Below are 24,849 nucleotides of genomic sequence, written 5' to 3'. Positions count from 1 at the left end.
GCCTCGACGACGATGACGGCAGTGATGAAAGGAGGCCTCTTCGAGCAGCGCTCGCTTCGTCTCCTCCGAGAACATCTGTCCATGTCCCTCCGACGCGTCGGCGGCAAGGGCGACGGCGGGATCGACCTACAGGGATGGTGGTGGCTTCCTGCTGAGTGTCTTTCACATGCCCGTGCTAGCCGTCTGGACTCTTCTGCTTCGCCGCGCAAGCGGCTTCGGATCGTCGCACAGTGCAAGGCCGAAGAGAAGAAGATCGGACCTCGATTCATCCGCGAGTTCGAAGGCACAGTCCTCCGCCACTCTGCTTACCTGGCCCCGAGAGACCACGATGAGGAGCATCCGCCGGACACGCGCGACGCGCTCGTAGGAATGTTCCTCTCCATCTCGCCGTTCACGAAGGCCTCTATCCTCCAAGCGTACTCGTCGCCTATCCCTCTTGCGCTCCTGCATCTTCCTGTGGTCCCTAGAAAGGCCCTAGTGGAGGAGGGGACGGATCTGCGCGGGACCCCGGATGATCTAGTTTCGGCTGTCGTTGCAGAGCCTGTCTTACCTGGAACGCTTGTCTTCAATCCTGCTTTGGCTGGCCCTGCTGGACTGCTCCACGGGATGGTAGAGCCGCGCTTGCACTTCTCACCCGCCACCGGTCGAAGCTATCCAGCGATATGGAGCAACGGCAAGCAAATACGTAGCTGGACGCCAGAGGATGACAGTGACAACCCAGAGACGCCATGACACCGTGAGTGAGCTCATTACAGAAGCCGCCCATGCCAAGCTTCAATTTATGCATGATAATAGCGCGCTACTCGTACATTGTGTGTACCAGTACATTAGCACCTGCTGCGGAGTGCTAGCCCTTGCAAGAATCAAGAGACGACGCTTTCGTCCGACGAGGTAAAGTCGATGTCGTCCAAACAGATGGTGGTGGAGTCTGACCCGTAATCCCAAGACAGACGCGGTTCAAGCGCGATCTGTCGCAGGTTGAGAAGTACGTGGGACCCCTTGATGAAACGTAAGCATGCCAATTTCCGACATCGGACCGCGAGGACTTACAATAAACGACAGGACCGACGTGGCCCAGCTGCGACTCTGTGATCAATCCCAGCGCTGGCACCTCACGAAAGTGCACACGTACAAGTAGAATATCCCCGACAATGTCTCCGAAAACACTGTGTATATCACCGCGTTGAGCACCATGACCACTGCGCGTCCCGTGAGTGCGCACGCTCCCAGGAACATAGTAATAGCGGGAGGCTCACCCAGGGTCAGAATAAACGCCCACGTCCCATCGCGCACCATCGTGTTCAGGATCGGTCGCCTTAATCCCTCCCGGCGGCTTTGCCGAAACTTCAGCATCGTCAGCGCGAACATGAACGCGTCAAACGCGACCGGAGAAAGCCTGCGCAGCGTTTGCGTTAACATGCGCCCATAACGTGTACAGTGTAGCAACGCGCGGGTACTGCTGCGAGCCCGGCACGCCCGGGGACCTACCAAACGAGGATCATGATCCGCGGTGCGGATGATATCAGACACTGCTCGTCGAACTGCAGGTGGCCTGCTGCGGAGTACATTCCGAAGAACGTCGCGCAGAAGCTCGCTGCGAATCCTGCCAAGAGGGCGACGAGGACGACACGGCTTCTGTTGTACAACGCGTGCACTGCGGCGTGGATCAGCGACATCTAGAGGAGGTACGGAAGGGGCTGCGAGGACGAACCACGGACGAGAAGGACCAGTTCGACCGCGACGATCGTGCACTCGAGGACGATGGCGGAGGCGACGGTGTTTGCCCTGCACAACTTCCCCGCGGAAATCGTCGTCGGGCCTGGAAACACAAAGTACACAAAGAATACCCTTTCGTTGCGCTGAGCTGACTGGTCGGACAGTGATAGCAGAGTTGGATGACGTACATCTCTGCGAATAAGGGAAGATATCGGATGAAAGCGTACAACCACCGCAAGTACCCATTCGGCCGTCTGTTCTATATGATCAGTAAGGCAGCGGGTCAGAGCGTCTTTCAAGGTGCTCACCCCCAAATCAGCCGCACCTGCAAAGAATACAACGTCATTCGCTCGCCACTTGCGAACTCTCATATACCACGCACCTCCAAGGAAAAGGATATACAGACGTCCCATGCCAGGAACGTGAGCGCAGCAGCTACGACGCACACCGTAAGCACATGTGTACGGCGGGAACAGGGCGGGGCGCACCTGATGAGTACCCAGTTGTCTGGTCTGCCGCTCTATTGCGGATATAATCCGCGGCGCTTGCGGCATTGCGCATTGCACTCTGTTGAGAAGCGCCAGTCTCGTTATCATAAGCAGAGCAGACCTGGGCAAGGGCAGCCGGGTGGATTGATCAGGTGCTGCTATATATCTCCTTCCCCTACCCCCCCTGCCCGCCCGTCTCCGTCTCCGTATAGGCAAATAAACACCTCACGCGGCCGGTAAGACCGGGACGAGAGACGCAGACGGGCATGCATTGATCATCTCGCAGCTGTCACTGGGCGTGGGCTACCCCCACGGGCGCATCGCGCAGCCTAGGTAAATTAGCTCGCGCCCGTGCGGGGTGAGCTGCCCCCGGCGGGTTCGGGCGGATTTTCCAGTGCGCCCGATGTCAATGTAGGTCTTCTCGCAGGCCGCTGCTCAGCGCTCAGTGCTCAGCGACGAGGACTCTGTTTCGTGGGATGGCTGCACTGGAATCAACTCGAGTCGCTGCAGCCATTCTTCCAGCGGGTCGGATTCACGTACGGTGTTGCCGCCCATATACGCGCACAGGTTTCTTCTTGATTTGATTATTGGTGCGCACAAGACCAGATGCAACAGCGCTCAGGCCGTCTGCGCCGAGCCTGAGACAACGTATCAGTCTGAGCATTTCGATTGCCGGACTTGCGCTGCAGATGAGCGGTGGGTGGTAGCTCTTCGTGTAACAGAGCTCACTAGAAGTCGAGGACGGACCGCTCGAGTCTCTATTATTGCACGATGGACTTGCACAATGGACGCCCCGGAACCTCTGGAAGGTCAGTTAAACTTCGCCCCGAAGGTGTGCTGACTGATAACACCATTCGTCGACACTGAGTCGCTGACTTTTCTTGCTAAAGCGTGGCACATCAAGATGGTCTACCCCCAACGGACCGCTCGCCGAAGTTTTTTTTGCAACATTCCTAGGGAAATCCCGTTGAGGAGCGTGCAGGTACCATGCGAGCTCAAAGCCTTGCAAGACCCCGCGCGTCGCTCCCCTGCCGCTCCCTGAAACGCGTCGCGTCCGTGGATTTGCATGGAAGACTATCGACGGCTTGCGCAACATAATTCGCTGTGTCTTCTTCGGAAGTGAGGTGAAAAGACGTGTTTGCTTGTGCTAAAACACCGATCACGCCTGGCGCCCTCGTCGAGGACCGCGCGTCTCATCACATCTACCTGACCATAGTAATAAGCCGAAGGAGGCTGTAACTCCGGGCGTCTGCAACTATCAGTGAAGCGAAGTTGGGGCCCCTGTTTGGTCGAAACCTATGTGAGTACCATCCTAGCCGTCTTACAGGTGATACTGACCGAGACTGGGCCGAGGACTTTCGCGCAGCCTGCGCTCCGGACTGGTCGGTATACGTCATCCACCTACCGCTCGCAGGCGTCGCAAGACGAGCGCGTGCGCTTGTAATGCGTCTTCATATGCATCACGGCATCTATACTCTTCGTCGGTCGATGCATCCTAGAAAAGGAGGACACCGCCAGGATGATACCCTCGCAGAGTCAGGAAATGACGCCTACTCACGGCTTACTTGGTGCTCGTTCTGGTGCGATTCGCGCAAGCATCAGCCCCACCGCGGTCTAGGAGCGATGCTCGCGCGCTCCTCTTACTCGGCTAGTATAGCATACCGACTTCGGGGAGTCAGTCTTTCCGGAGTATCAGGGAATGATGGTTTTATCTGACGGGGTGATATCTATGTGACCCAAACAGAGAGTAGGGAGGGTATTCGACGTGTCCTCGCAGTACAGACCTGATTGAAGGGCGATCTGCCGCAGGTTCAGAAGTACGTGGGCACCCTTTGATGGACGGTAAGCGTGGGGGTTTCAGGTCTCAGACGTTGGGCCTCAAGAGCTCACGATAAACGACAGGATCGACGTTGCCCAACTGTGACGCTATCATCAGCATCGACGCCTGTACACCATGGGGACGCCCGCTTACAAATAAGCCACTCCCGGCAGCGTCTTTAGAAATACGTTGTATATTACCAGGTTCACAACCAGGATGACTATGTTTTCCGTGAGTGCGCATCCTCCCCTGACAGAACATAGCCCGTGTACCCGTTTCGCTCACCTAGGCTTAAAATAAACGCCCATGTCCCATCACGCACCATGGTATCAAGGATAGGTCGGCTCAACCCTTCCCGGCGACTCTGCCAGAACTTCAACACCGTCAACACGAACATGAACGCGTCGAAGGCGATCGGGGACAACCTGCGCAGCTCCCATGTGAGCATGCGGGCGTCCGTACAACAACGTCGGGCACGCAGACAGTACAGTGCGTTGAACCCGACACGTCCGCAGACACCCGCGCACCTACTCACCAGATGAGAGTCGTGATCCGCGGCGCAGACACTACTAGGCACTGCTCATCGAACTGCAGCTGGACCACTGCGCAGTACATTCCGAAGCGCGTCACGCAGAAGCTTGCCGCAAGCCCCGCGAGGAGGGTAGAGAAGACATTTTAGAGCGCGTGCCCTACGGCACGCATCAGCGACGCTCGGCGGTGTCGGACAATGAACGATATGCATGACGAACCGCGGACGAGGAGGACCACTTCGACCGCGAGGCTCGTACCCTCGAGGATGATCGCCGAGGCAGTAGTTTTTGCCCAGCACGGCTTGCTTCTAGTTACCGACGTATGGTATGGGAATACGAAGTAAGCGAAGAGTACCCTGTCGGCGTTTGAGCTCACCAGTAAACCGCTGCGATAGGTGCAACGTTCAACTCTCCTCGTAAATGAGCCTAGCGAATGGCGGCGTATACACATCGTAAGCACCGGTTCGGATGGCTGCTTTGTGTCAACACATGGCGGCGTAGAACGTGATAAAACCCTCCTACCTCCAAATCAGTTGCACCTGCGGAATACACACCGTGTTATACGCCGCTCCAACTTCGTCGCTCAAGGGATCACGCACCTCCTTGGGAAAGAATATACAAACGTCCCATGCGAGGAACGCAAGCGCAGCAGCTAAGGTATGTCCTTCAGGAGCAACATGAACCTCACGGCAAAAAGGCGGGACGCACCTGACGAGTATCCTGTAATATAGTCTGTCGCCCGGTTGCGGACCGCGATAAAAGCGGCGGCATCTGCAGCACCAAGCATTGCACACTGAGAATTCAGACCGTAGAGAAGCGGAGTCACGGCGCCCGGTGAGTCGTTAGTGCGTGCTATATACCCTTAACCATATGCCATCCCTTTCAGTTCAATATGCGCCAGTGGTGAGACCGATACTACCTGGACAAACGGAGTAAGTTGACAGCATTACGTTGCAGCTGTCATCCGCCGGTGCGCTACCCACACGGGCGCATCACAAAGCTTATCCGTGGTAGAACGCGCCCGAAGGGAGGGGAAATAAAACATTATTCTGTGCAGCCTCGCCCGCGCGAAACGGTTGTAATCGCGTTTTGTACTGCCCCTTGCGGACCGGAACAGCTGGGAGTGCGGAGGCGATAGCATTCCTCCCACCCCGGCCTAGCTTGAGGCTTTATAGTGAACTCGACCTTCAGCTGGGGACAGACTGGTGCTGCTCGAACCGCTATTATTATATGATGAGCGCACCCAAGGTACGCTTTTACCATCGATGATACGGATTCAGTGCTTCGCCACTGACCCTTCATCTTACATTGTTCAAAGCCGTGCAGGACATAAGCTACCTCCCAGCGACCAAACACGCTCGAAGGCACCGCTACTCACCGTCGATTGTACGCCTCGCATTCGTGGATGCCGCCTTGAGAGCTTGACGGCCTGCGGGGGATCGTCCACTGCGTCTTTGCAGTAAAGGACCTGTTTGCTTCTGCCAAGACGCTAATCCGTCAAGGATCCAGCATCGTGGTGTCCGATTAGGCCGTAGCGCCAAGCCGGAAAGAGCGCGTTTGCGAATCCCAAAAAGTCGAAGTCGTGGTCATCGTTTGGCATGCTCAACTGCTGCGGGTCGTTGTCAAGCTCAGAATCCCTCACGAGTACGTTTCCCTACACCTCGACGTGCTGCTTGTGACCACGCTGTGTGGCCGGTTGTAGGAACCTCATTTTTCCTTCCTAGCAGACACGCGCTCTCGCGCAGCGGTCGCGCTTCTCCGCTCTCTCGCGGAATTCGAAACCGTTCCCGACTAGGCGGGAGAGGCAAACCTCCGGTCCCGGGCGTACGTGCTGCATAGCATTCTCAGTGCGCCTTTCGCATCATGGGCCAGCCCCGGGATATCAGACTGCTGGACTTGAAGACCGGGCTGCGGGCGTAACCAGAGTATCCTCCACTACAGGCACAGTGCCTGGCTTCTCCCTCTTCCTCGCAGCTGCTACTCACTTGCCGCAGTCGTGTCTAGTCGTGTTCACGCATGCTAACAGTCAGTGAGCGCTAGCAATCACCCAGGTATGCGACGCACCCCGTATTTGTGACACAGCGTTCGCCCGTTCATCATCAATAGTGGCTCTCTGGTGGCACTGTGTCATGACGAATCTTGTTCGGTATACTAGCGCGACATGTGCAACATGTTACACCCGAGATGCGACTGGCTTACGGTGCAAGGTGGTCGTCATGCACAGCCGCCCGGATTTCTAGCAGCACGGACAACCCATTCCTCTACACGTTCGCTGCGCCACTGCGCAAACGCGAGCCTCAATATTCAACCTGTCAGCGGGAGGGTCGTTGAGAAGGTTACGCACGATATAGGGAAGCGCCGCGGGATGCGAATCCAATCAAGTGTCCTGATGCGCAGCAGTGCCCTGTCCCCGCAGCAGCACCTCCAACCCGATCACTCGCGACGGAGGTCGTTCAGCCGCCGGCGTCCCCCCAGAGGCGACCATGCGTGACATCACCGCGAAACACTCGGAATCTGGGGCCCCGTCCAACAGCAAACACTCTGACAGCGCGTACAAGGATGCGCTGTTACCGCGTTCGTATGTTGCTTCTAGCCGTTTATAGCACGCGCCCTAACCCCGTGCACACATTTGTAGAACAATGCGCGGCTGATTCTTCATCTACCGACTCCACAGGCTCCAAGTGCGATGCTGCTGCTCGACAACGGGGGGACAACCGCCTTGCTACCCCGCGCTCGAGGCTCAGCGTCTCGCCTCAAGGGTGCACCCTCTTTGCGTGCCCGCGCTGCGCGACGCTATATAAGACCGTCCGCTGCGCGGTCCTATTCCCCATCGCCCCTGGTCGAACACTTGAGCCCGGTTGCTCACTTCACTGTCCCCTTGCACTCTCCGAACCCTCTCAATTCACGCCGCATCGTCCGTGCCTTTTCATTCGCGCCCCACCTAATCTCTCGCATCTACACTCGTTCTACGCATCTGCTTCGACGATCGTCTACCAGCACACAACCCACTTCTCGCATTCGCCACCACTCGTCCACCATGTTCACCACGAAGCTCTCCGCGCTCGTCTTCCTCTCCCTCGCGGCGCTGTCGCAGGCGGCCCCCGCCAACGTCCAAAAGCAGAACGCGCTCGACGCGCAGAAGCAGAACTCCCAGTTCGCTGGCCTTGATGCCAACTCTTCCTGCAACGGTACGTCCATCCACTTGCTCCTCCAACGAGGTGTTACTCATCATGCATTTCAGACGGCGACCAGGCCTGTATCCAGGGTGCGTTCGCGCAGTGCGTCAACGGCCAGTTCCAGCTCCAGCAGTGCAGCGCCGGCACCACCTGCGTCTCCCTCCCGCTTGTGAATAAACCTGGAACGTCTGTCGCCTGCGACAGCACCAAGGACGCCGAGGCGCGCATGCAAGCCGCTGGCGTCTCCGGCGGCATCACTGGCCAGGGCAAGAGCTCCGGCAAGAGCGTTGACCTCTCGTCCGTGGCTGCCACGGCCACCGCGGCGGCCAGCAGCTCCAACTCTACGGTCGTCGCTACCGACTCGAGTGCTGCCACCGACACTGCTGCGGATGCTACCGCGACTGCCACCGACACCGCTGCCGACGCTACTGCGACCGCGACCGACACTAGCGTCGATGCCACCGCTACCGACGCGTCTACTGCGATCGCTACCGATAGCAGCGTCGGCGCGACTGCGACCGCCTCCAACGCGACCGCTGTTGCCACCGACAGCGGCGCCGCTGCGACCGCCAGCGTCGTGACTATCACCGTTACCGTGACTGCTGGCGGCGCCGACGCGAACTCCACCGCTACGGCCACCGACAGCCTTGCTGCCACTGCCACGGACTCGGCCGCTGCTTCCGTGACCGACACGAGCGTCGCGACCGCTACCGACTCCGCCGCGGCGACTGCCACCGACTCCGCCGCGGCGACTGCCACCGATTCCGCTGCCGCGACCGCCACCGACTCTGCCGCCGCGACAGCGACCGACTCCAGCGCCGCCGCCGCGACAGACTCCGCAGCGATCACTTCTGCTGCCGCGAGCTCTGCCGCGGTGACGAGCAGCGCAGCTCTGTCATCCATCAGCCTCCTCATCTGAGGGACTCGCGGACGGAGCAAGCTGGGACGGCGGCGGCTGTGCGCTGATACGGACTACACATTGGACGATGCCGGGGCTGCGCGAATATTGCTCGGACATTATGTATCGCTGCGCGCTACGGTACTCGACCCTTACGGTTGCCCGTGGTACTAATAGGGCTCGCGCGCGGCGAGCTGACTGCGCGGCGCTGGGTAGTTCTCTAGATATCCATCTGCGCACCTGTAGCAATAGCCTTGAATGAAAACACGAACACCGCACGCGTGTGATTGTGGCCAGGAATGCATTATGCAAGGGGGATGTCCGAGGTTCGTTGGCTGCTAAAATCTGTAGAAAGTTTTACGTCGTTGGTGACCTTTTCACCTACTTGAGATGTCGAAGGGCCTGGAAAAAGGAGTGCCTTGTTTGAACATTCTCTGGCCTTTGCCTAGCCTTCTCTGCCGTTCGTACTCAGGTCAAAAAAGTTCAGAAAAAGGTGCCACTTCGTCCAAGTTTCCCGGGAGCTTCTCTGGGGAAGCCAACGGTTTGTTTATGCCTACCGTACCATCCGTATGCGCTACGACGGGCAGAGGCTCATGCCGACTGCTAGTAAGACATGCGGAGCAAATGTACTTACAATCTCATAGGCAGCTACTGGCGCTTGATCCCAAAGGAACAGAATCCTACGTTTCCGATGCAATTCTGAGCGGTTGGCTTGCACATTTGTCCTGCCGTGTGTGAGCTGAGCTGCTCATGATCGTCGCCTTTAGGGGTTGAATGTATGTTGAACCAATGTCGGGACATCGCGTCTGGGGTGAGGATCGCGGGAGGAGGTGATGAGGAGGGATGAATGAAGAAGACCGTGGGGAAGATGCTGGAGTGTGGGAAAGGAGAACAAATGAGCCGGGCTCCGTGCCTGGCGCAATGCCGACATCGACGATCGCCTATCCTCCCTCCCGCTGCCCTCTCTTTCGCTTCTCCTCTTCCTCTCTCGTCGGCGGCGACATCTGCGCCCAACTCGCCCACTGTGTGCATGCGTGCACGGGCTGCTGCGTAACTCAGCCTCATCTGCACTACTTGCTTCGCCTCCTCTGCGCCGGGCGTTGCGCAGTCTGACATCCTGCTATATACACCTCCGAAGCTACGCCGACACCAACACACCTCCCCCTTGACCGTTAGCCACCAACCACGAACATGGCGAAACCCAAGAAACCTACACCACAGGAGCTCTACATCGAGAGGAAGAAGCGCGAGGAGGCTGAGAAAGAGGCGAGCCTACCTCCGGGGCTCATAAACCACGGTAACACCTGCTTTATGAATTCCACTCTACAAGGGGTATGTGTAGCCACATCTTCACTTGGTATTTCAGCTGAACAAGTGGACAGCTCATCGCAACCCAGCCATTGCGAGATCTCGTTTTCTTTCACCCCGTCTCTACCGCGTTGCAACCAGCCGAGGGTTCGCGTATTCTTGCCAAGAGATCTCCCCAACTCACAAACGGCCATGGATTGGGCGACTCAGACGAGCTTGACTGGTCAGAAGGGATGCCACTAGGGGACATCTTTACCACTGTCATGAGAAAGGCTTGGGGCATCCAGGATGCAAGGCGGAGAGAGACCATGAGCCCAAAGTGGGTACCCGCACAGTATTCACCGCGCTTATCCCTAACATTATCTTCATAGGGAGGTGCTAACCACCATCGGGCGTAAGTACGACCAGTACCTCGACTTCCGCCAGCAGGATGCACACGAATTTCTGCGGCATATGCTCGACGCTATGCGCATGGAGGAGCTCGATGTGCGTCTTTTACCTCGGATATAGCTCGCTGTATGCTCATCTCCTTGCAGATCATCAAGAAACGACAACCTCCCCCACCAAAGAAAAAACGCAGACGGCATGACAAGGAATCCGCCACCCCCTTGGCATCTCCTGCACACCCAACTTCCGCACTACCCCCAATACCTTCATCATCATCTCAGTCATCCCAGACCGCACCTCAACCCTCACCAGTTGCTCCGCCAGAACAAGCGCTCGAGCCACACGGCGATGACAAGCTCGAGTCGTTCGTCGACATGCTCTTCGGCGGACAACTCGCGAGCATTCTCGTCTGCGAACGCTGCAAGAACGTCTCTATCACATACGAAGACTTCAACGACCTCAGTCTAAGCATCAAACCCGAGGACTACGCCAAGGGCCGCAAGCGCGACCGCATCAAGCGCATCGCGCGCAAGCTCCGCATCCGCCCGCCTGAGCCACACCGCCCGCGCGGCATGTTCGGCGGGGTCGTGCAGCGCGCGTCGTCCGTGCCCGCGAGCCCCGTGCGCCGCAGCTCCGAGCTTCCAGTCGATGAGGAGCCACCGCAGCACGAGGATCCGCGCCGACGGAGCTTCGACCACGCTGGGGGAGAGGCGGACGAGGCGCGTGATGTCGTGAAGGAGATGGCAGGTGCGGCGTTACCGAGCGCGGGGCTCGGGTGTGCGATCGCGGAGCATGAGGAGGACGAGGACGCGGTGGAGATCACGCATGCGGACGCGGCGGAGGCCGAGGGGAGTGGGAACGGCCCGGAGGAGAAAGGGAAAGATAAAAAGGACGATGCGTGGGGGAAGATCGCGCGGCGGATCAGTGTGTCGATGAAGCTCGGGGGCGCGCGGGATAAGGACCGCGAGAAGGACAAGGATAAGGATAAAGACTCGCGGCCGTCCAGTCGCCAGAGCGAGCGCGGGCGCAAGTCAGACATGAAGGACGCACTGCGCCCCAAGCGTGGCGGCGAGGCGCGTTCGCCCCGAACGGGTTCGCTCGCGCCTGGGGCCTCCACCCACGACTCTGCGTTGGACTCGGGTGAGATCTCAGACCCTGGCCGCCCGAGAGCATCGTCGCCCGTTCCGCCATCCCCACGCATCTCTTCGCCGCTGGTTCGACCATCCAGCTCGCGACACTCCTCCACAAACCCGTTCAGCCACCATCACCACCGACGGAAAGAAGACGCAGCGAAGGCCTACGCCGCCCCGCATATGTCGGACGATGACATGGCGTACATCCGGCGTGTACTCGCGGATGTGCACCCTGTAACAGGCAACCCGCTTTCCATCCTCCAGAACGCTTTCAGCACCAGCACCAGCAATGGTTCGGGCATTTCGGGTACAACGACGCTTGCCACTCAGGCGCTCTGGGCGAAACTCGGCCATCTACCGGGGATCGAGGAATGTCTGCGCATGTTCACCGCGGTCGAGATCCTCGACGGGGAGAACATGGTCGGGTGCCACCGATGTTGGAAGATCGCAAACGGGCTGTACAAGCCGCGTCCGCGCGAGCACGGTGTGTCTGTAGGGTTCGACGAGGACACGGATAGCGAGACCGAGAGTGAGAGCAGCAGCAGCTCGTCGGAGACGTCGGGGTCGGATAAGTCGGACGCGAGTGTGGCGAAGGCGTCCGTATCCGGTACGCACCCCGTCGTGCCAGGGCTCCACGACATGGACGGCGGGGCGCCTGAGTCGTCGCCGGATCTCAGCAGTGGCCGTGTTTCGCCCGCGTCGACGTCCAAAGTATCGTCGCATATCACGCACTCCTCGAGCACGACATCCATATCTTCCGCGCCAACGACCGTGGAAACTTCCGTATCTCCCCCGAGGCCGACACCCCATGCGCGGAAGGACAGCGTCGTCCCCCCAGAAACGTACGGTGGCCTGCCGATTCCTAAGATTTCTACGACCGAGCCCGAGGCGCCCAACTCTGCGCCGACCAGCCACACCACTTTCCATGCCGATCCAAGTGAAGCCGGAGATGCCCTCACCCGTACTTGGTCTACCCCTGGCGCGGTCGGGGTCGCGGCTTCTAGCGACTCGCTCCTGACACCACGCGCTCGGCGCATCGGGCGGACCAAAGGCGGCCGGAAAGACGGCATCGAAGACAGCGGGGAGAGCTCGGACGACGAGTTCGACGATTCCGAGAGCGACACGTCCGCCGCGGCCTCTGCCCGCTCGGATGGCTCCATCTCCCCCTCGGTCTCGCCGAGCGCGTCGCCCAACTCCTCCGTCGAGAAGCTCACGGGCGTGTCTCCATTGGGCTCGCCGCGCGTACACACACCGCGCGGGTCGGCAGATGCAGCGGCGAAGATCCCGCGCTCGAAGCAAGTCGTGCTGCGCAAGATGTACAAACGCTACCTGATCAGCACGCCCCCACCGGTGCTCGTGATACATCTCAAGCGCTTCCAGCAGAGCGCGAAGGTGCACACGATCTCGCTCTCGGGCGGGTTCAAGAAGCTGGACGACTTCGTCGCGTTCCCGGAGCAGCTCGACCTCGCGCCGTTCCTCGCGCCGAAGCGCGCGGACTTTGCGCACGACCAGGTGGAGAAGGGCAAGGGGAAGACGGAGCGCTGCATGTACCGGCTGTATGCGGTCATCGTCCATATAGGCAACATGGTATGTCTCGGTTTCAGTCTTCCTGTGTGCGCGTGAGCTCGGCTGACTCGCTGTTCCGGTTTAGTTGGGCGGCCACTACGTCGCATACACGGCGCTGCCACAAAACACGATCGTACCGCAACCGCCCGTTACGCCCACACCATCCTCCACGCCCGCGCCACCGTCCCCGCCCGTAGCCGAGTCCGAGAAGCCAGCGACTCCCTCCCTATCATCGAACGAGTCCCGCTCGAGCCAGGCGTCAGATCCTCCGCGCCCACAGCAGCCGCACCAGCGCCAGTGGGCCTACATCAGCGACACGATTGTCCGCCTCACGACGATCGAAGAGGTCCTCAAAGCGAAGGCATACATCTGCATGTACGAGCGCGTCTGAGGCTCCACCCTATCTCTCGTATCCTCTCCCCCTTTGCTTAGCGTATCGCCCTCTCCAATACCCTACCCTCATCTCGATTTCCATGCTTGAAGTCACTCAAGACCCGGGCTTAGCTACCTTCGTCAATCGCATACACTGCATCGCATACATCCCTTCCGGCCCCGCACATACATACAGAGAGACAGTGCAGCGATCCACGCCAGGCTAGCGGGAACTGCCCACGGACCATCTATCGACCGCAAGTACTCTAACAAGCCATGTATTGTATACCTAACTTATGTCTCGCGCGACCACAATCTTTTAGAGTCATCTGTAGGCTTACATGTACCGTAGTGCGATCTCTTGTACACATTTACTTGCCGCGGCGTACGGGGAGTGCCATCTCGCCCTTCGGAGCTTTGGAACCGATCGTCCGTTGAACATTAGGAACGCACAACTAGTCTCACATATCGCGCCTTATATGCACATGGCAGTACGCTCGTGGAGAGCATTCCTCACGCTTGACTCAATTGATTGTTGAACGAAATGGACTGATTGGAAGACAGAGTAAACATTGGATTGGATACAACTAACACGTACGTAGGTTACGGGTAGAGACTAATACAGCTGTGGTGTAATACATGGGTATGAAGAGGAAGAAATGGTCGTAATGAAAGGCGCAGCGTGGAAGAAACGGTCATGACCAGTCGTGGATACATCCGGGATACAAGACATCAGGCGCAAAGATGGAATGTCCGGGATTCACAAGAGCTTCACGACTTAGACGATGGTGAACCTGGAGAGTACATTATGAGTTAAGATCCATGCAGCATAGCAAGAGAGAGAGCACTTACGCGTCACTGCGCCATTCTTGCCCACGGAGCGCGGCCTCCTCGCGTTCTTGGGTGCGGTTGACCCACCCAGCGGGGTGACCCTGCGCGGGTAGCAACGCGGAGTCGCGGCGCGAGACAATCTTGAAGTGCGAGCCCTTCTCCTCTGTCTTGCTCTTGACCGACTCTGCCTCTGCCTTCTTGCGCTGGAACAGCTGTGTGCCCGCATCAGGATACCGCATAAAGTGAGAGCAGCATAAATGCACATACCTCCTGCAGAGCCTGGGTCCGCGATTGGCCATCGGTGTTCTTGGCCTCAGACATGCGGTCGCGCACACCCACGAGCTGTCCATCGACGTACTCCAACCCGGTAGTGACGGCGTCGGCGATAGCCTTCTGGAGCTGGCGCTTGACGAGTCCGGTTGCGAGAGGGCGGAGGGTGTTGTACAGGGTGTCGTGCTTCGAGTCGCGGATGGAGAACTTAAGCGTCCCAACCTTCACGTGGACGTTCTTGACCTTGAACACGCTCGACCGATCCTTGTCTGCGGACACGATGTGGGCGGTGATCGTAAGACCTTCGCCGCCAAGCAAGACGTCGGCGAGACCGGAGTCGGACAACTTCGGGAAGCCGGTCTTCTTCTTGAAGTAGAAGGCGACATCGCGCATGTCCGCTTGGATCTGACCGAAAGTCAAGATGAACTCGTGGTGGTTCTCATCCCTATGGATAAAGTAAGCAACGGAAGAAAACGATGTGCAATGCCTCGATGACGTACTTGATCGCGTTGTACGGGCTGAACTTGACGAAGTTGTGCGCCTCCATGCTGACAACGTTGGGGAAGAGGTTGCGGCCGGACAGTGCGAGGTTCTCGATGACCAAGTCCAGCATATCGTCGGTGTACTCGATGCGCGGGATGGGAACGTATCCAACCTGTAGGGTACATGTTCAATCCACGTGTGTGCACGAAAAGATCCTGACTTATACACACCTGATCGATGATGCTCGGCAGGATAACCTTGCGGATGTCCATCCAAAGGTCGGGCTTGAACTTGAGGCTTCCTTCGCTGTCGAAGAGAAGATCCTTCGTGAGGCGCGCCCAGTCTTCGCCGAACCTCTTGTTAAGAGGATCTTCGCCGAGAGCACGGAACCACTCCATCGCGGCGTTGAACAGGTTGTCGAAGTGGCCCTTGTACTTCTCGTCGTAGAAGCGACGCCCGTTCTCGCGAAGGGCGTTGGCCTCGTTGTTGCACTGCGGCTCCAAGACGAAGCCGGGGTCCAACAAGACCTGCGCCGCTCGCATGTAAGCGTATGGACGATGAAATATAGCCAAATGCATACCTTGCGAGTGTATGTGTCGACGTCCGAGAACCATTGCCTGAGCTCAGCGTCCTCTTGAGCATCCCTGAAGAGCTGTTGCATAGCGTCACCGATGAGGGAAAGGCTCTTTCCGTTGGCAAATCGCTCGAGCAGGGTGCGAAGCTCGGAGGTGGCCTGTTGCAATGTCGAGTCGCCCTGGACCTTCTGGGCAGAGTCCTTGCCGTGGTCGACGACAGTCTTCCCATGAGAGGCGTACTCTTCGAGGAAGTTCAGGAGCCATTGAATAGATTCCTGGTAGTCCTTGTGCTTCTGGCACTCTACGATGACCTGTGCAGAAGTCAATTAAGATGTCTTTCATTCAGGATAGGCGGTAATAGTACCTTCTTGCCACGGTAGATGAACTGGTCACGGCGCTCCTCAGGGAAGTAGTCCTCGCTGAGAACCTGCTTCGCGCGGTTGAAGTTGTCGTTGGCGCGGTCCTTGTGCTCTTGAGGGACGCGATCGGTCATGTTATCCTGAAAGCTTGTTATGAGCACCTTGATCACGTTGCAGCGATTCGTCCAGACGTACCCTAAAGCCGCGAATCTTGTTCATGAGACCGGACTTCTTGGCTTCCGCGTCTGCGCGATCCTCAGGGACGGGATCACCGCCAATAGCGTTCCTAGTGTCCTCGGCCTCGATCTGTTCATCGTTAGCACCACGGTCGTAATGGCAAAGTGTGGGCACAATTACCTGCGCACGCTCGATAGCCTCATCCTTGCGCGCTTGGGTTTCGTTGATGGCCTGAGCGCCGCTCTTGACTTCGCCATTGCTTTGCGTGACCTTCGCGCCATGGCCCAGTTCCTCGTGGGGATGCTGAGCAACAGTCGTGTCGGTCCCAGGAATGCGGGCTTCGAGCACCTGTAAATCGTTGAACTGATATTCGAATAGAAGACGCGCATATACTCACCGGCGTCTCATCTGGACCAACCAGGCGTCCACCCTCGGAGACAAACTGGTCTCGAGGTGCAGACTCGTCCACCTGGGCGAGGCGATCGGCGTCGGGACGCGCCTTGTCAGCGACCTTGCTCGCTGTGCGAGCCAAGATGTCGCGACCGATCACGGAGAAGTCCGTAACGAGCTTGCGGACTTCCGAGTTGGTAAGGACGAGGGAGAGGAGAGTGCGAAGGTGCTTGACAGCCTGTTGGCCGTCGCTCTTCGCCTTCTCCTTGTCGACGGGGACGACCTCGCTGGGGTCCTTCTTCGCGTGATCAACGTTCACGTCGCGTGTGTGCCAGACGAAGTTCTGGAAGAGCTCGTCGGCGTTCTTCTGCTGGACGATCTCGCGGGCGGTCTCGATGATGTCGCGGGTATCTTGGATGAGTCGTTGGCCGTCAGGAGAGAGGTCCTTGACGTCAACGGGGGAGTTCTGGAGAACGTATTTGAGGGTTTTGTCGATCTGGTCGTTGCCGGGCATGCGCGACTCGGCGAACGCCTTGATGACGCCGTAGAATCTGAGTTTGCGATCGACATCTGCAGCCTGGGTCTTCTTGTCGACGGGGTCGACGACAGAGTTCTACAAAGACGGTGAGCAACGCGTCGCAGACGTCTGACCATGAGATGCACGTACAGCGGCGGGCTTGTCGCCGACATCCTTCGTGGCAACAGGGAGAGACATTATGTGGTCGTGAGGATAGAGCGGAGATTATTCGTGAGTATATGCGAGTATATGCGGCGCGTCGTGACGGAGGAGGAGAGAGTTGGGATTGTGATATGACGGAGGGCGCGTCGCGTTATATACTCCCGCGGACGATGACGCACGGACGAGCACAACGTCATCCGTCACATCCACGGCCGCATTGGGACAGGACGTGGGTACGCGACGGAAGCCTGGGCGGGAGGGTATGATGTCAGCGCGTCGCCGATCGTGTCTCGTCGACGAGTGCAAGCAGGGAAGGCCCTGTGTACCATTTAGCAACGCCACGACTCCATCCAATGTGGCTGCTGCGCAGACGTACCACTCCCAACACACCAGACGCGACGGGCAAGCCCCAGGCTTGCGACGTTATCAGGCGCGAGCCGTCACTAGTGCCCCCGCTCATGGTGGTACTCCAATTGCCAGGGCGAGGAGCGTTGTGGAGTGCGGTCTTTCGAGCTTGATTGAACGCAGGCGGAAGCGCTCAGGAGGGCCCAAAATCAGGGTTAGGGTCCTCTATAGGCGCTCCGTCACGGTCACGTCATAATGAACGGAACCGCCCGAACCGTTTCTTCGGGTCCGTCCGCACTGGCCAGGTCCTCCCACTCGTGCACCAGCATCCATGACGCTCCATGACGATGTTCGTGCACGCGATGGCAGATCGGCTGTGGGCTCTGCAAAAATACTTACATTGATCTTTTGCTTTGAAGAGCAGCTGCATCCTGCGCATAGTGACGAACACCGCGAACTATGCACTATGTTTCTTTGAGTTTCAGACTTCTTCTTCTATACGCACGCACAAATCCACCCTACAGTCTACAACGCCTTCAACAGCTCACTGAACTTTTGCAGTACTACCTTGTTCTCATCTTCGCTCCCAATCGTGATCCTCAGGCACCCGGCACATCCCGCCTCGTTTCCTCGGAACCGCACCACAACGCCCTCCGACTCCGCTAGCGTCTTGTAGATCTTCCCCGCGCGTACATTATCCGGCGCTCCGCTCCCATCTTTCGCCAGGACTGGAACCATGACGAAGTTTGCGGTGTTTCCACCGATCGCGGGGCCCAGGCCTAAGGGTGCGAGTGCCTCCAGTCCGCGGAGGAGTGACGCGCGCGACGCAACTAGCGTGGAGACTTTCTGCTTCATCAATGCGACGGCGTCGGGTGACAAGGCTGATTGCGCGAGGGCGGCGGTGGGGGTGGAGATGTTGTATGGCGCCTTTGTGTTCATGAGGATTTGGATGAGGGACGGGTGGGCGAACGCAATCCCTAACCTGCAGTGACAAGATAAATAAGCAATCTTACACGTCCATCAGCAGGAGAGCACGTACCGAATGGCGGCCAGACCGAAGCTCTTGCTAAGGGTTTGCGTTACACAGAGGTTCGCGTAGTCCTTGAGCAGCGAAACCGCGCTCGCCTCCTCGTCCGCGAAGTCGATGTATGCCTCATCTACGATGACGATACCCTTGAAATCCTCGTACTCCAGAATCTCCCGTATTGATGATAACGGGATAAGCGTGCCGGTGGGGTTTCCGGGAGAGCACAGGAATATGAGCTTTATTGAAGGGTCCTCCGAGATCGCTTTCTTCACCTACGCGCAGCAAAACGTTTCAGCATGGGAAACAGCGCTTGTACGCAAACAGGAAGGCTCACACCTCGTCCACCCTGAGCGAGAACCGCCCGCGTTCTCCGCCCTCACCCGCATCCCCACTAAGCTCTAGAGGGACCTTCACGACGCCGACATCGTTGACCTGCGCGCACACCGAGTACATGCCGTACGTCGGGGGCGTGATCAGGATCTTCTCCGTCCCAGGCGCGACGCATACCCGAATGAGCAAGTCAAGCACTTCATCGGATCCGACGCCCAAGAAGATGCTCTCTGGGCCAGAGACACCCCGCAGCTCCGCAAGACGCTGCTTGATGGGGTCGTGGGTGGGCGAAGGGTAGCGGTGAAGGTCGAGGCTCAGCGTGGGCTGGAGCTCGGGCTCAAGAGCAGACGAAGAGGCGGATGGAATCGAGTGGCCGAGAGCGTTCTCGTTCGCGTCAAGCAGGATTCCTTCAGAGTAGTCGTCGCGTGCGCATCGGTATGGGTGGAGGGCGAGGATATTCGGCCGGATGACCTTCTCAATATCGAAGTGAGCCGGTTTCGTCGGGTACAGTTCCGGGGCGAGTCCAAGGATAGGCATGTTGAGGAGGAGATTGAGGGATTTAGATCACGGAGAAAGCCAGTATGTCTTGCAGACTAGAATGAAGGTGTCTGGCCAGTGGATGGGATGACTGTGTGCAAGAGAGATGACTCGCGCCTCACGAACAGTTTGACTCTGAGAGCAAGTGCCACACTGATTAGATAGCAAACTGCCCTATTTGGGAATGCTGTCGATCAGTCAAAATCGCGATCCGCGAGTGGCACCGCCACAAATAGCATGATGGCATGCGAGTGCGGCACGCGTTGTTTGACTCTCTCCTCATCGTCCGTCGCGACCACGGTTTCTTCTGCTTGGAATCCTACGGGATACCTCATATTCTGATTGAAAATGCCCGGACCACGTGGAAAGGGAAAGTCTGGACGTCCCAAGGCTCGGACACCATCTACCGCGTCGGGCTCGACCGCCCATAACACCTACACCATCCCGGAGGGGTTCTTCGCCGACATCGACAATGCAGGGACATGGCGGCTGATTGTGGATGTACTGTGTGAATACCTGGCGCTTCCAGGTACGTTGCATTACCACAGAACTCAAGCCTGGCCACTTACGCCACGGGCTAGACCTTGGGACGAGGAGCGGCTTGAAGAAAGTTCACGCTCACTTCCCTGAAATGTCTAAAAAGCTCGATACCATGTACATCGCTGCGCAGAAGAAGGGCAACGAACGCCTTATGGGCGGCATCGTTGGCGTTTGGGCGAAGATGTGCGCCGACTCTATCCTAAGAGACAAGCTCTTCCAAGAAGGTGCGCCTCGTGCAATGTGGGATTGGTCTTGTTCCCAGAAGCTCTGCACCCGTGCCATATTTCCGTGGCCACCGGAGTGGGGCGTTTTGGGACGAGACCAGCATCAAACACGTTTCGGACGATATCTGACATGTGCGCAGGGCTGCTCTCCAAGGTTATGCCACTCATTGAATACGATTCCACCCGCCATATGGCACTGAATGCGCTCTCTGTCGTCACACACCACGGCGGCGTTGTCGCCCGGCGCGAAATTGCGCGCAAGAACCCTGTGCTTATGAAGCTCATACAGGCCCACCCGGATGACGCGAAGGTGCTGGAACTGGCGACCGTGACCATGGCGCACGCGACTAACGCCGTGTTGAGCGTCGAAGACCCGCCAGATTCGGGGCTCGTGAAGGAGATTCAGGTCCGCAATGTCCTCAATACGACCGTCGAGAACGTCCGGAAACCAATCGCGACGCACTACATGATCGACCACGCATTCGGTCTCCTCACAAGTGCGACACGCCATTGTCCAACGGACTGCAAGTCGACGCCGTCCATGCTCACGCTACTGGTGTCCTGCCTCCGAAGCGCCAATATCATCACGCGCTGCAGTGCGCTCGGTGGGCTCATCCGCCTCACCGCGAACGAGTCCGAGCCAGACCGGCAGAACTTCGACCCGCAACGGCTCATCACCGCCGTGCAGCGAGGTTTCCCCGACAACCTGTCCGACCTCATGATGGACTACGGCTTCGAGCGCTGCGACACGACGCTCACGCTCAAGAGCACCGCGGACTACCAGCGCGCGATGATGCAGTGCGCACAGGACCACGACCTCTACTCGCTCGGGCGCACCCTCGCCATGCTCATCCAGCGCACCGAGTTCTCCATCGCCGAGGGCATGTTCCAGGCAGATGGCCCGCGGCGCGAGGCGATCGACATCGGGCTGCCGTTCACGATGTGGACGGACTCGCTGCCGCACTGTGCGCGTGCGCTCCGCGCCCGAGGCTCCCGCACGGACTTGGATATGGCGGACGTGCTCGACCTCAAGTTCTTCATCATCCGGTCGCGCATTCCCGACGCGATCGCGCTCGGGCAGCGTGCGGTGGAGCGGAACCCGGACCTTGCGTACGCGTACTACGCGATCAGCATGGGCGCGGACCACCAACAGGGCCTGCGCGCGGTGAAGAAGGGCCTGAAGTGCAAGACGATCACGCCGTTCGTGCGCCAGTACCTACTTTGGCGCGCGGTGGAGCATGCGGGCGACCTCGGGGTGAGCACCCTGCAGGACGCGAAGAGCGAGGGGAAGGACTACGCAGAGGGCATTGCGTTTCTTATGTCAGCATGGGAGGACGCAAAGACGTTCACAGCGGAGGCGCCACCCGATAACCGCCACATGCAGACCATCCTCAACTGGTACATCATCCTCACTATCGCCATAAAGGGCCCAGAGCTCAGCGAAGACTTGCGGGAGCTTGCAGTGAGTTGTCCATCTTGTTGGACTCCTAGAACCTTCTTGATGTATCGACCTGCAGGCCGCACGGCGCAAGCTCGACACATCCACGCAGTTCATGACCACGATCGGGTTCACGATCAAGAATACGCAGATGCGGCTCGCGCGTGTCCTCATCCTCGAGCTGTACCCCAAGGCCGTGAAGGAGTGGGGCGCGTTCGTCGTGCGCTTCGACGAGCTCGACTCCGGGCTCGACAAGCAGAAGCCGCTCTCGTCGACGCAGGCGGATGACGACCTCGCAGCGTGGCTCGACAACCTGAAGCTCGACGACGGCACGGACGAGCACGGCCACGCGCATCCGCACGCGTGCAGCCACCCGAAAATCAGCATGAACAACGTCGCGCTGTACCGCTGCTCATGGTGCGGGAACCCGAGCGCGGTCCTAAGGAAGTGTGGTGGGTGTGGCAAGACAAGGTGCGTTCATCCTTGCCAGGCTTGCGGAGCTGTCTTTCTGAGCCGGAGACAGGTATTGCGACGGGCCGTGTCAGAAGAAGCACTGGTCAGAACACAAGGTCGAGTGCAAATCGAAGTAAACTCTTTTTCAGCTGTCACTCTCTGTAATCTACCGTATCAACACACTCTACACATCTATCCTGTCGCGGCCCAAACGTCCTGTCGCATGCATATCTCCGGGACGGAAGCTTCCACGGGTACGATGATCTTGGCTGCGGCATCGGCATCGGCATCTGTCACGCCGACCATGAAGACGACGGGATAACTGGGTGGGGGACCTTTTTCCTCCCAGGGTGTTTGGTCCATCCTCCCTCTGGTGTGAAAACCGCGGTGTAGTTTTTGTGCGTCTCCATCCTATACCCAGGCGGCAAGATACCGTTGAACAACTGCACAAGCTCGGCGTCGCGTCCAAACAGCTTGCACCCTTCGTCCAAGAGCGTGTCCATGGACACTCTGTTACATATGGTTCTGGTGAACCTCTCTCTTCCGGGTGGCGCATACGAGTGTGGAGACGTACGTTCCTTCAAAAGTGTTGTCCCGCAGCATGTGCCAAAACCTGACAAAATCCGAATGCTGGCCGGCGCGCGTGAGGGTAGCCTCCAGCTCGGGCACGAAGCGATCCACGGCGTCCAACGATATCTCCAGATAGGTCTCGTTCCAGACGTGCTGGAAATCTAGGTGAGAATGTTCCGGGGTGCGCGGGTCTGGGAGCGACGTCACTTCCATCTCCTCGAAGGAGTTTGTTCTTGTGGGCGTTCGTGGGTTCGAGTATACGCGCAGCCCGGGAAGAGGCCGCCTCGGCGAAGTTGGCGTGGTCTCGGGGTCTTTGAATTTATTTGCGGAGGTCGTCGCTTTGGGGTTCCTCGTGGCCATGGCTGATAAGTAGGGTGGTAGTAGATGGTTGTGGAGGTGGAGGTGAAGTGAGGTGAAGTACTACTGGACTCGGTACCCGTATTTGCTCTATATAGGGATTGCAAAGTTAGAAAGACAATGGAGGGCCGGGTGTAAGCAGTAGCAGGAGGATGCCATTATGATCAGCTCCCGTAGCACAAAGGGCATTGTGTGGCTCAAAGCAACGTGCCCGCTGCCCGGATAGGATTGGTCCTTGCGTAAATTCCGATATACATTGGACTCTGTAGGTTCGTCCCTGAATAGCTGTCAGCACTACTGCATTCAACAAAAACGTGGATGAATCGCTGAAAGCCTTGAAGGACTGGGGTGGCATTGGCAGAGAGGTTTTGTAAACCGGCGACAAGGTGCACGCACACTCACGAGAGGTTGTATGCGTGCTGATGATAGTGATACAGACTTCGTGACTTCTTACTCTGCCTATATGCTACAAAGCGTTCGGCTACGACGCCGCAACCTTCCACACTTTAACCAGTCCGTCGTCGGCCGCCGTCGCAAAGAGGTCCTCAAAGCCTTCGCGAGGGCACCACACGACGCAGTTGATGTCGTGGACGTCGTGCGCTTGAGCTATCTTAGCAATAATCCTATGCTTCACGACCTTCTTGCTCGGCTCCTTCGCGTTTGGGGCGACCTGGTACAAGTGTTAACCGAGGCACCCGGACCCATCATGCGTGTGTGCTTACCCCGATCTCCCAAACATGGATGATACCGTCTCCGCCTGTACTCGCCAGCCACCCAAGGCTACCAGCTTCGCCGCTGTCAAGAGGCTTTCCCTTCCCCCAGCTGATCGAGTACACGCTGCGTTCATGGCCCTCGAGCACATCCACGCACTCCCACTGGTGCTCCTGCACGCGCTCCCATATCCTGATCGTGTAGTCGTCCGACCCGGACGCAAGATAGCGACCGTCGGGGGAGAACGCGAGCGCCCAGACGGTGGAGGCGTGCCCGGAGAGCGTCTGGAAGCAGAACCAGTCCTCTTGCGGGTCGTCTACGTAGAGCTTGATGGTGTCGTCGTAGGAGGCGGAGGCGAGGATCTGCGCTGGGTTTGACATGGGTGGATCAGAAACGCGCGAGTCGAAGAGAGATGGGGGAGAGCGAGCCTGACCTCTTCTGTGGGATGCCATGCGACGCACTTCACGTCCTGTGAGTGTTCCATGAGAACGCCCATGCATTCGAAGTCGTAGTCGGGATGCGCTTCACGGACACACATTCAGCGAAGTGAACAGGGAATAGAGGATATGTCGCGCACCTTCCCAGATCCACACTGTCTTGTCCCTGCTGCAGCTTGCGAGGAGGTTCCCCGAGCTCGAGTACGCGACGCTCTTGCACTCCGTCTCATGTCCCTCCAGCAAACTCATACATTCCCACTCCCCTGCAGGGTTGACCGCCTCCCCATCATCCCCATCCGCCTCCTCCTGCGCCCATATCCCAATGTTTGAGTCGAAGGAGGCCGTCGCGAGCGCCTTGCCGGAGGGTGACCAAGCGACCGCGCGCACGGTCTTAGAATGCCCAGTAGGAATCGTAGTAAGATGCGAGAACTTGAGTGAGGGACCGTCTGGCTCAGAGGAGGTGCTGTAGTTGTATAGCCGCACGTTCTTGTCGGCTGAGCACGACGCGAGGAGGGGCCTGGCCGGATTCCACGCGACATGCCACGCGCGGTCATCGTGTCCTGCAGCTCTCCTTGAGTCTCCGTTGCTTCGATGGATGCTGCGTAGCACATACCCTCTAGCTGCGCTACTTGTTTGATTGTTGCGGGTGGGTCTTGGTCCATCGCACTTTCTCTTGGGCTGGGTGGTGTATGCGCAGGTACCGGCTGCTTGACTCGATGACGG

At 58.3% G+C, this 24,849-nt stretch overlaps 8 protein-coding genes across 8 annotated transcripts; 4 read left to right on the top strand and 4 right to left on the bottom strand.

Moving 5' to 3' along the window:
• On the top strand, positions 1 to 1,321 carry TRAVEDRAFT_152021 (uncharacterized protein). Its single transcript, XM_008043150.1, has 5 exons — positions 1 to 736; positions 796 to 891; positions 947 to 1,009; positions 1,063 to 1,210; positions 1,267 to 1,321. Exon 1 carries the CDS (start codon positions 13 to 15, stop codon positions 730 to 732), a length of 720 nt encoding a protein of 239 aa, XP_008041341.1. The 5' UTR covers positions 1 to 12; the 3' UTR covers positions 733 to 736; positions 796 to 891; positions 947 to 1,009; positions 1,063 to 1,210; positions 1,267 to 1,321.
• Positions 1,322 to 7,540: 6,219 nt separating this feature from the next.
• On the top strand, positions 7,541 to 8,904 carry TRAVEDRAFT_73446 (uncharacterized protein). Its single transcript, XM_008043149.1, has 2 exons — positions 7,541 to 7,741; positions 7,795 to 8,904. Exons 1-2 carry the CDS (start codon positions 7,591 to 7,593, stop codon positions 8,646 to 8,648), a joined length of 1,005 nt encoding a protein of 334 aa, XP_008041340.1. The 5' UTR covers positions 7,541 to 7,590; the 3' UTR covers positions 8,649 to 8,904.
• Positions 8,905 to 9,818: 914 nt separating this feature from the next.
• TRAVEDRAFT_171374 (cysteine proteinase) lies at positions 9,819 to 13,488 on the top strand (the record flags this gene model as incomplete). The annotated part of the gene is made up of 5 exons (XM_008043148.1): positions 9,819 to 9,959; positions 10,010 to 10,254; positions 10,307 to 10,421; positions 10,472 to 13,042; positions 13,107 to 13,488. 5 exons carry the CDS (start codon positions 9,819 to 9,821, stop codon positions 13,410 to 13,412), a joined length of 3,378 nt encoding a protein of 1,125 aa, XP_008041339.1. The 3' UTR covers positions 13,413 to 13,488.
• Positions 13,489 to 14,171: 683 nt separating this feature from the next.
• On the bottom strand, positions 14,172 to 17,193 carry TRAVEDRAFT_50084 (uncharacterized protein; the record flags this gene model as incomplete). Its single annotated transcript, XM_008042882.1, has 11 exons — positions 14,172 to 14,187; positions 14,246 to 14,436; positions 14,492 to 14,939; positions 14,995 to 15,149; positions 15,208 to 15,504; positions 15,558 to 15,863; positions 15,917 to 16,051; positions 16,107 to 16,217; positions 16,269 to 16,436; positions 16,486 to 17,091; positions 17,146 to 17,193. The coding sequence occupies 11 exons, from the start codon at positions 17,191 to 17,193 to the stop codon at positions 14,172 to 14,174; spliced, it is 2,481 nt and encodes an 826-aa protein (XP_008041073.1).
• Positions 17,194 to 17,976: 783 nt separating this feature from the next.
• Positions 17,977 to 19,396, bottom strand: TRAVEDRAFT_152015 (histidinol-phosphate aminotransferase; the record flags this gene model as incomplete). Its single annotated transcript, XM_008043147.1, has 3 exons — positions 17,977 to 18,484; positions 18,542 to 18,801; positions 18,866 to 19,396. The coding sequence occupies 3 exons, from the start codon at positions 19,394 to 19,396 to the stop codon at positions 18,028 to 18,030; spliced, it is 1,248 nt and encodes a 415-aa protein (XP_008041338.1). The 3' UTR covers positions 17,977 to 18,027.
• Positions 19,397 to 19,744: 348 nt separating this feature from the next.
• TRAVEDRAFT_73443 (uncharacterized protein) lies at positions 19,745 to 22,217 on the top strand (the record flags this gene model as incomplete). The annotated part of the gene is made up of 5 exons (XM_008043146.1): positions 19,745 to 19,925; positions 19,978 to 20,160; positions 20,301 to 21,622; positions 21,678 to 22,069; positions 22,122 to 22,217. 5 exons carry the CDS (start codon positions 19,745 to 19,747, stop codon positions 22,186 to 22,188), a joined length of 2,145 nt encoding a protein of 714 aa, XP_008041337.1. The 3' UTR covers positions 22,189 to 22,217.
• A 26-nt stretch (positions 22,218 to 22,243) lies between these two features.
• On the bottom strand, positions 22,244 to 22,981 carry TRAVEDRAFT_50081 (uncharacterized protein; the record flags this gene model as incomplete). Its single annotated transcript, XM_008042881.1, has 3 exons — positions 22,244 to 22,421; positions 22,469 to 22,561; positions 22,626 to 22,981. 3 exons carry the CDS (start codon positions 22,979 to 22,981, stop codon positions 22,244 to 22,246), a joined length of 627 nt encoding a protein of 208 aa, XP_008041072.1.
• Positions 22,982 to 23,388: 407 nt separating this feature from the next.
• TRAVEDRAFT_73442 (WD40 repeat-like protein) lies at positions 23,389 to 24,788 on the bottom strand (the record flags this gene model as incomplete). Its single annotated transcript, XM_008043145.1, has 5 exons — positions 23,389 to 23,648; positions 23,701 to 24,051; positions 24,123 to 24,211; positions 24,267 to 24,686; positions 24,740 to 24,788. The coding sequence occupies 5 exons, from the start codon at positions 24,786 to 24,788 to the stop codon at positions 23,460 to 23,462; spliced, it is 1,098 nt and encodes a 365-aa protein (XP_008041336.1). The 3' UTR covers positions 23,389 to 23,459.
• Positions 24,789 to 24,849: the final 61 nt, after the last annotated feature.

The sequence above is a fragment of the Trametes versicolor genome (genome assembly GCF_000271585.1).
Source record: "Trametes versicolor FP-101664 SS1 unplaced genomic scaffold TRAVEscaffold_9, whole genome shotgun sequence".
NCBI lineage: Eukaryota > Fungi > Basidiomycota > Agaricomycetes > Polyporales > Polyporaceae > Trametes > Trametes versicolor.
This window is presented reverse-complemented; position numbering and strand designations above follow the sequence as displayed.

What these genes read in the sequence shown, in the direction of transcription:
- TRAVEDRAFT_152021 (XM_008043150.1), top strand. Translation starts at nt 13, where the DNA reads ATGACGGCAGTGATGAAAGGAGGCCTCTTCGAGCAGCGCTCGCTTCGT.
- TRAVEDRAFT_73446 (XM_008043149.1), top strand. Translation starts at nt 7,591, where the DNA reads ATGTTCACCACGAAGCTCTCCGCGCTCGTCTTCCTCTCCCTCGCGGCG. An exon ending in TGCCAACTCTTCCTGCAACG is followed by an intron (nt 7,742 to 7,794) that starts GTACGTCCATCC and finishes CATGCATTTCAG; the next exon opens with ACGGCGACCAGGCCTGTATC.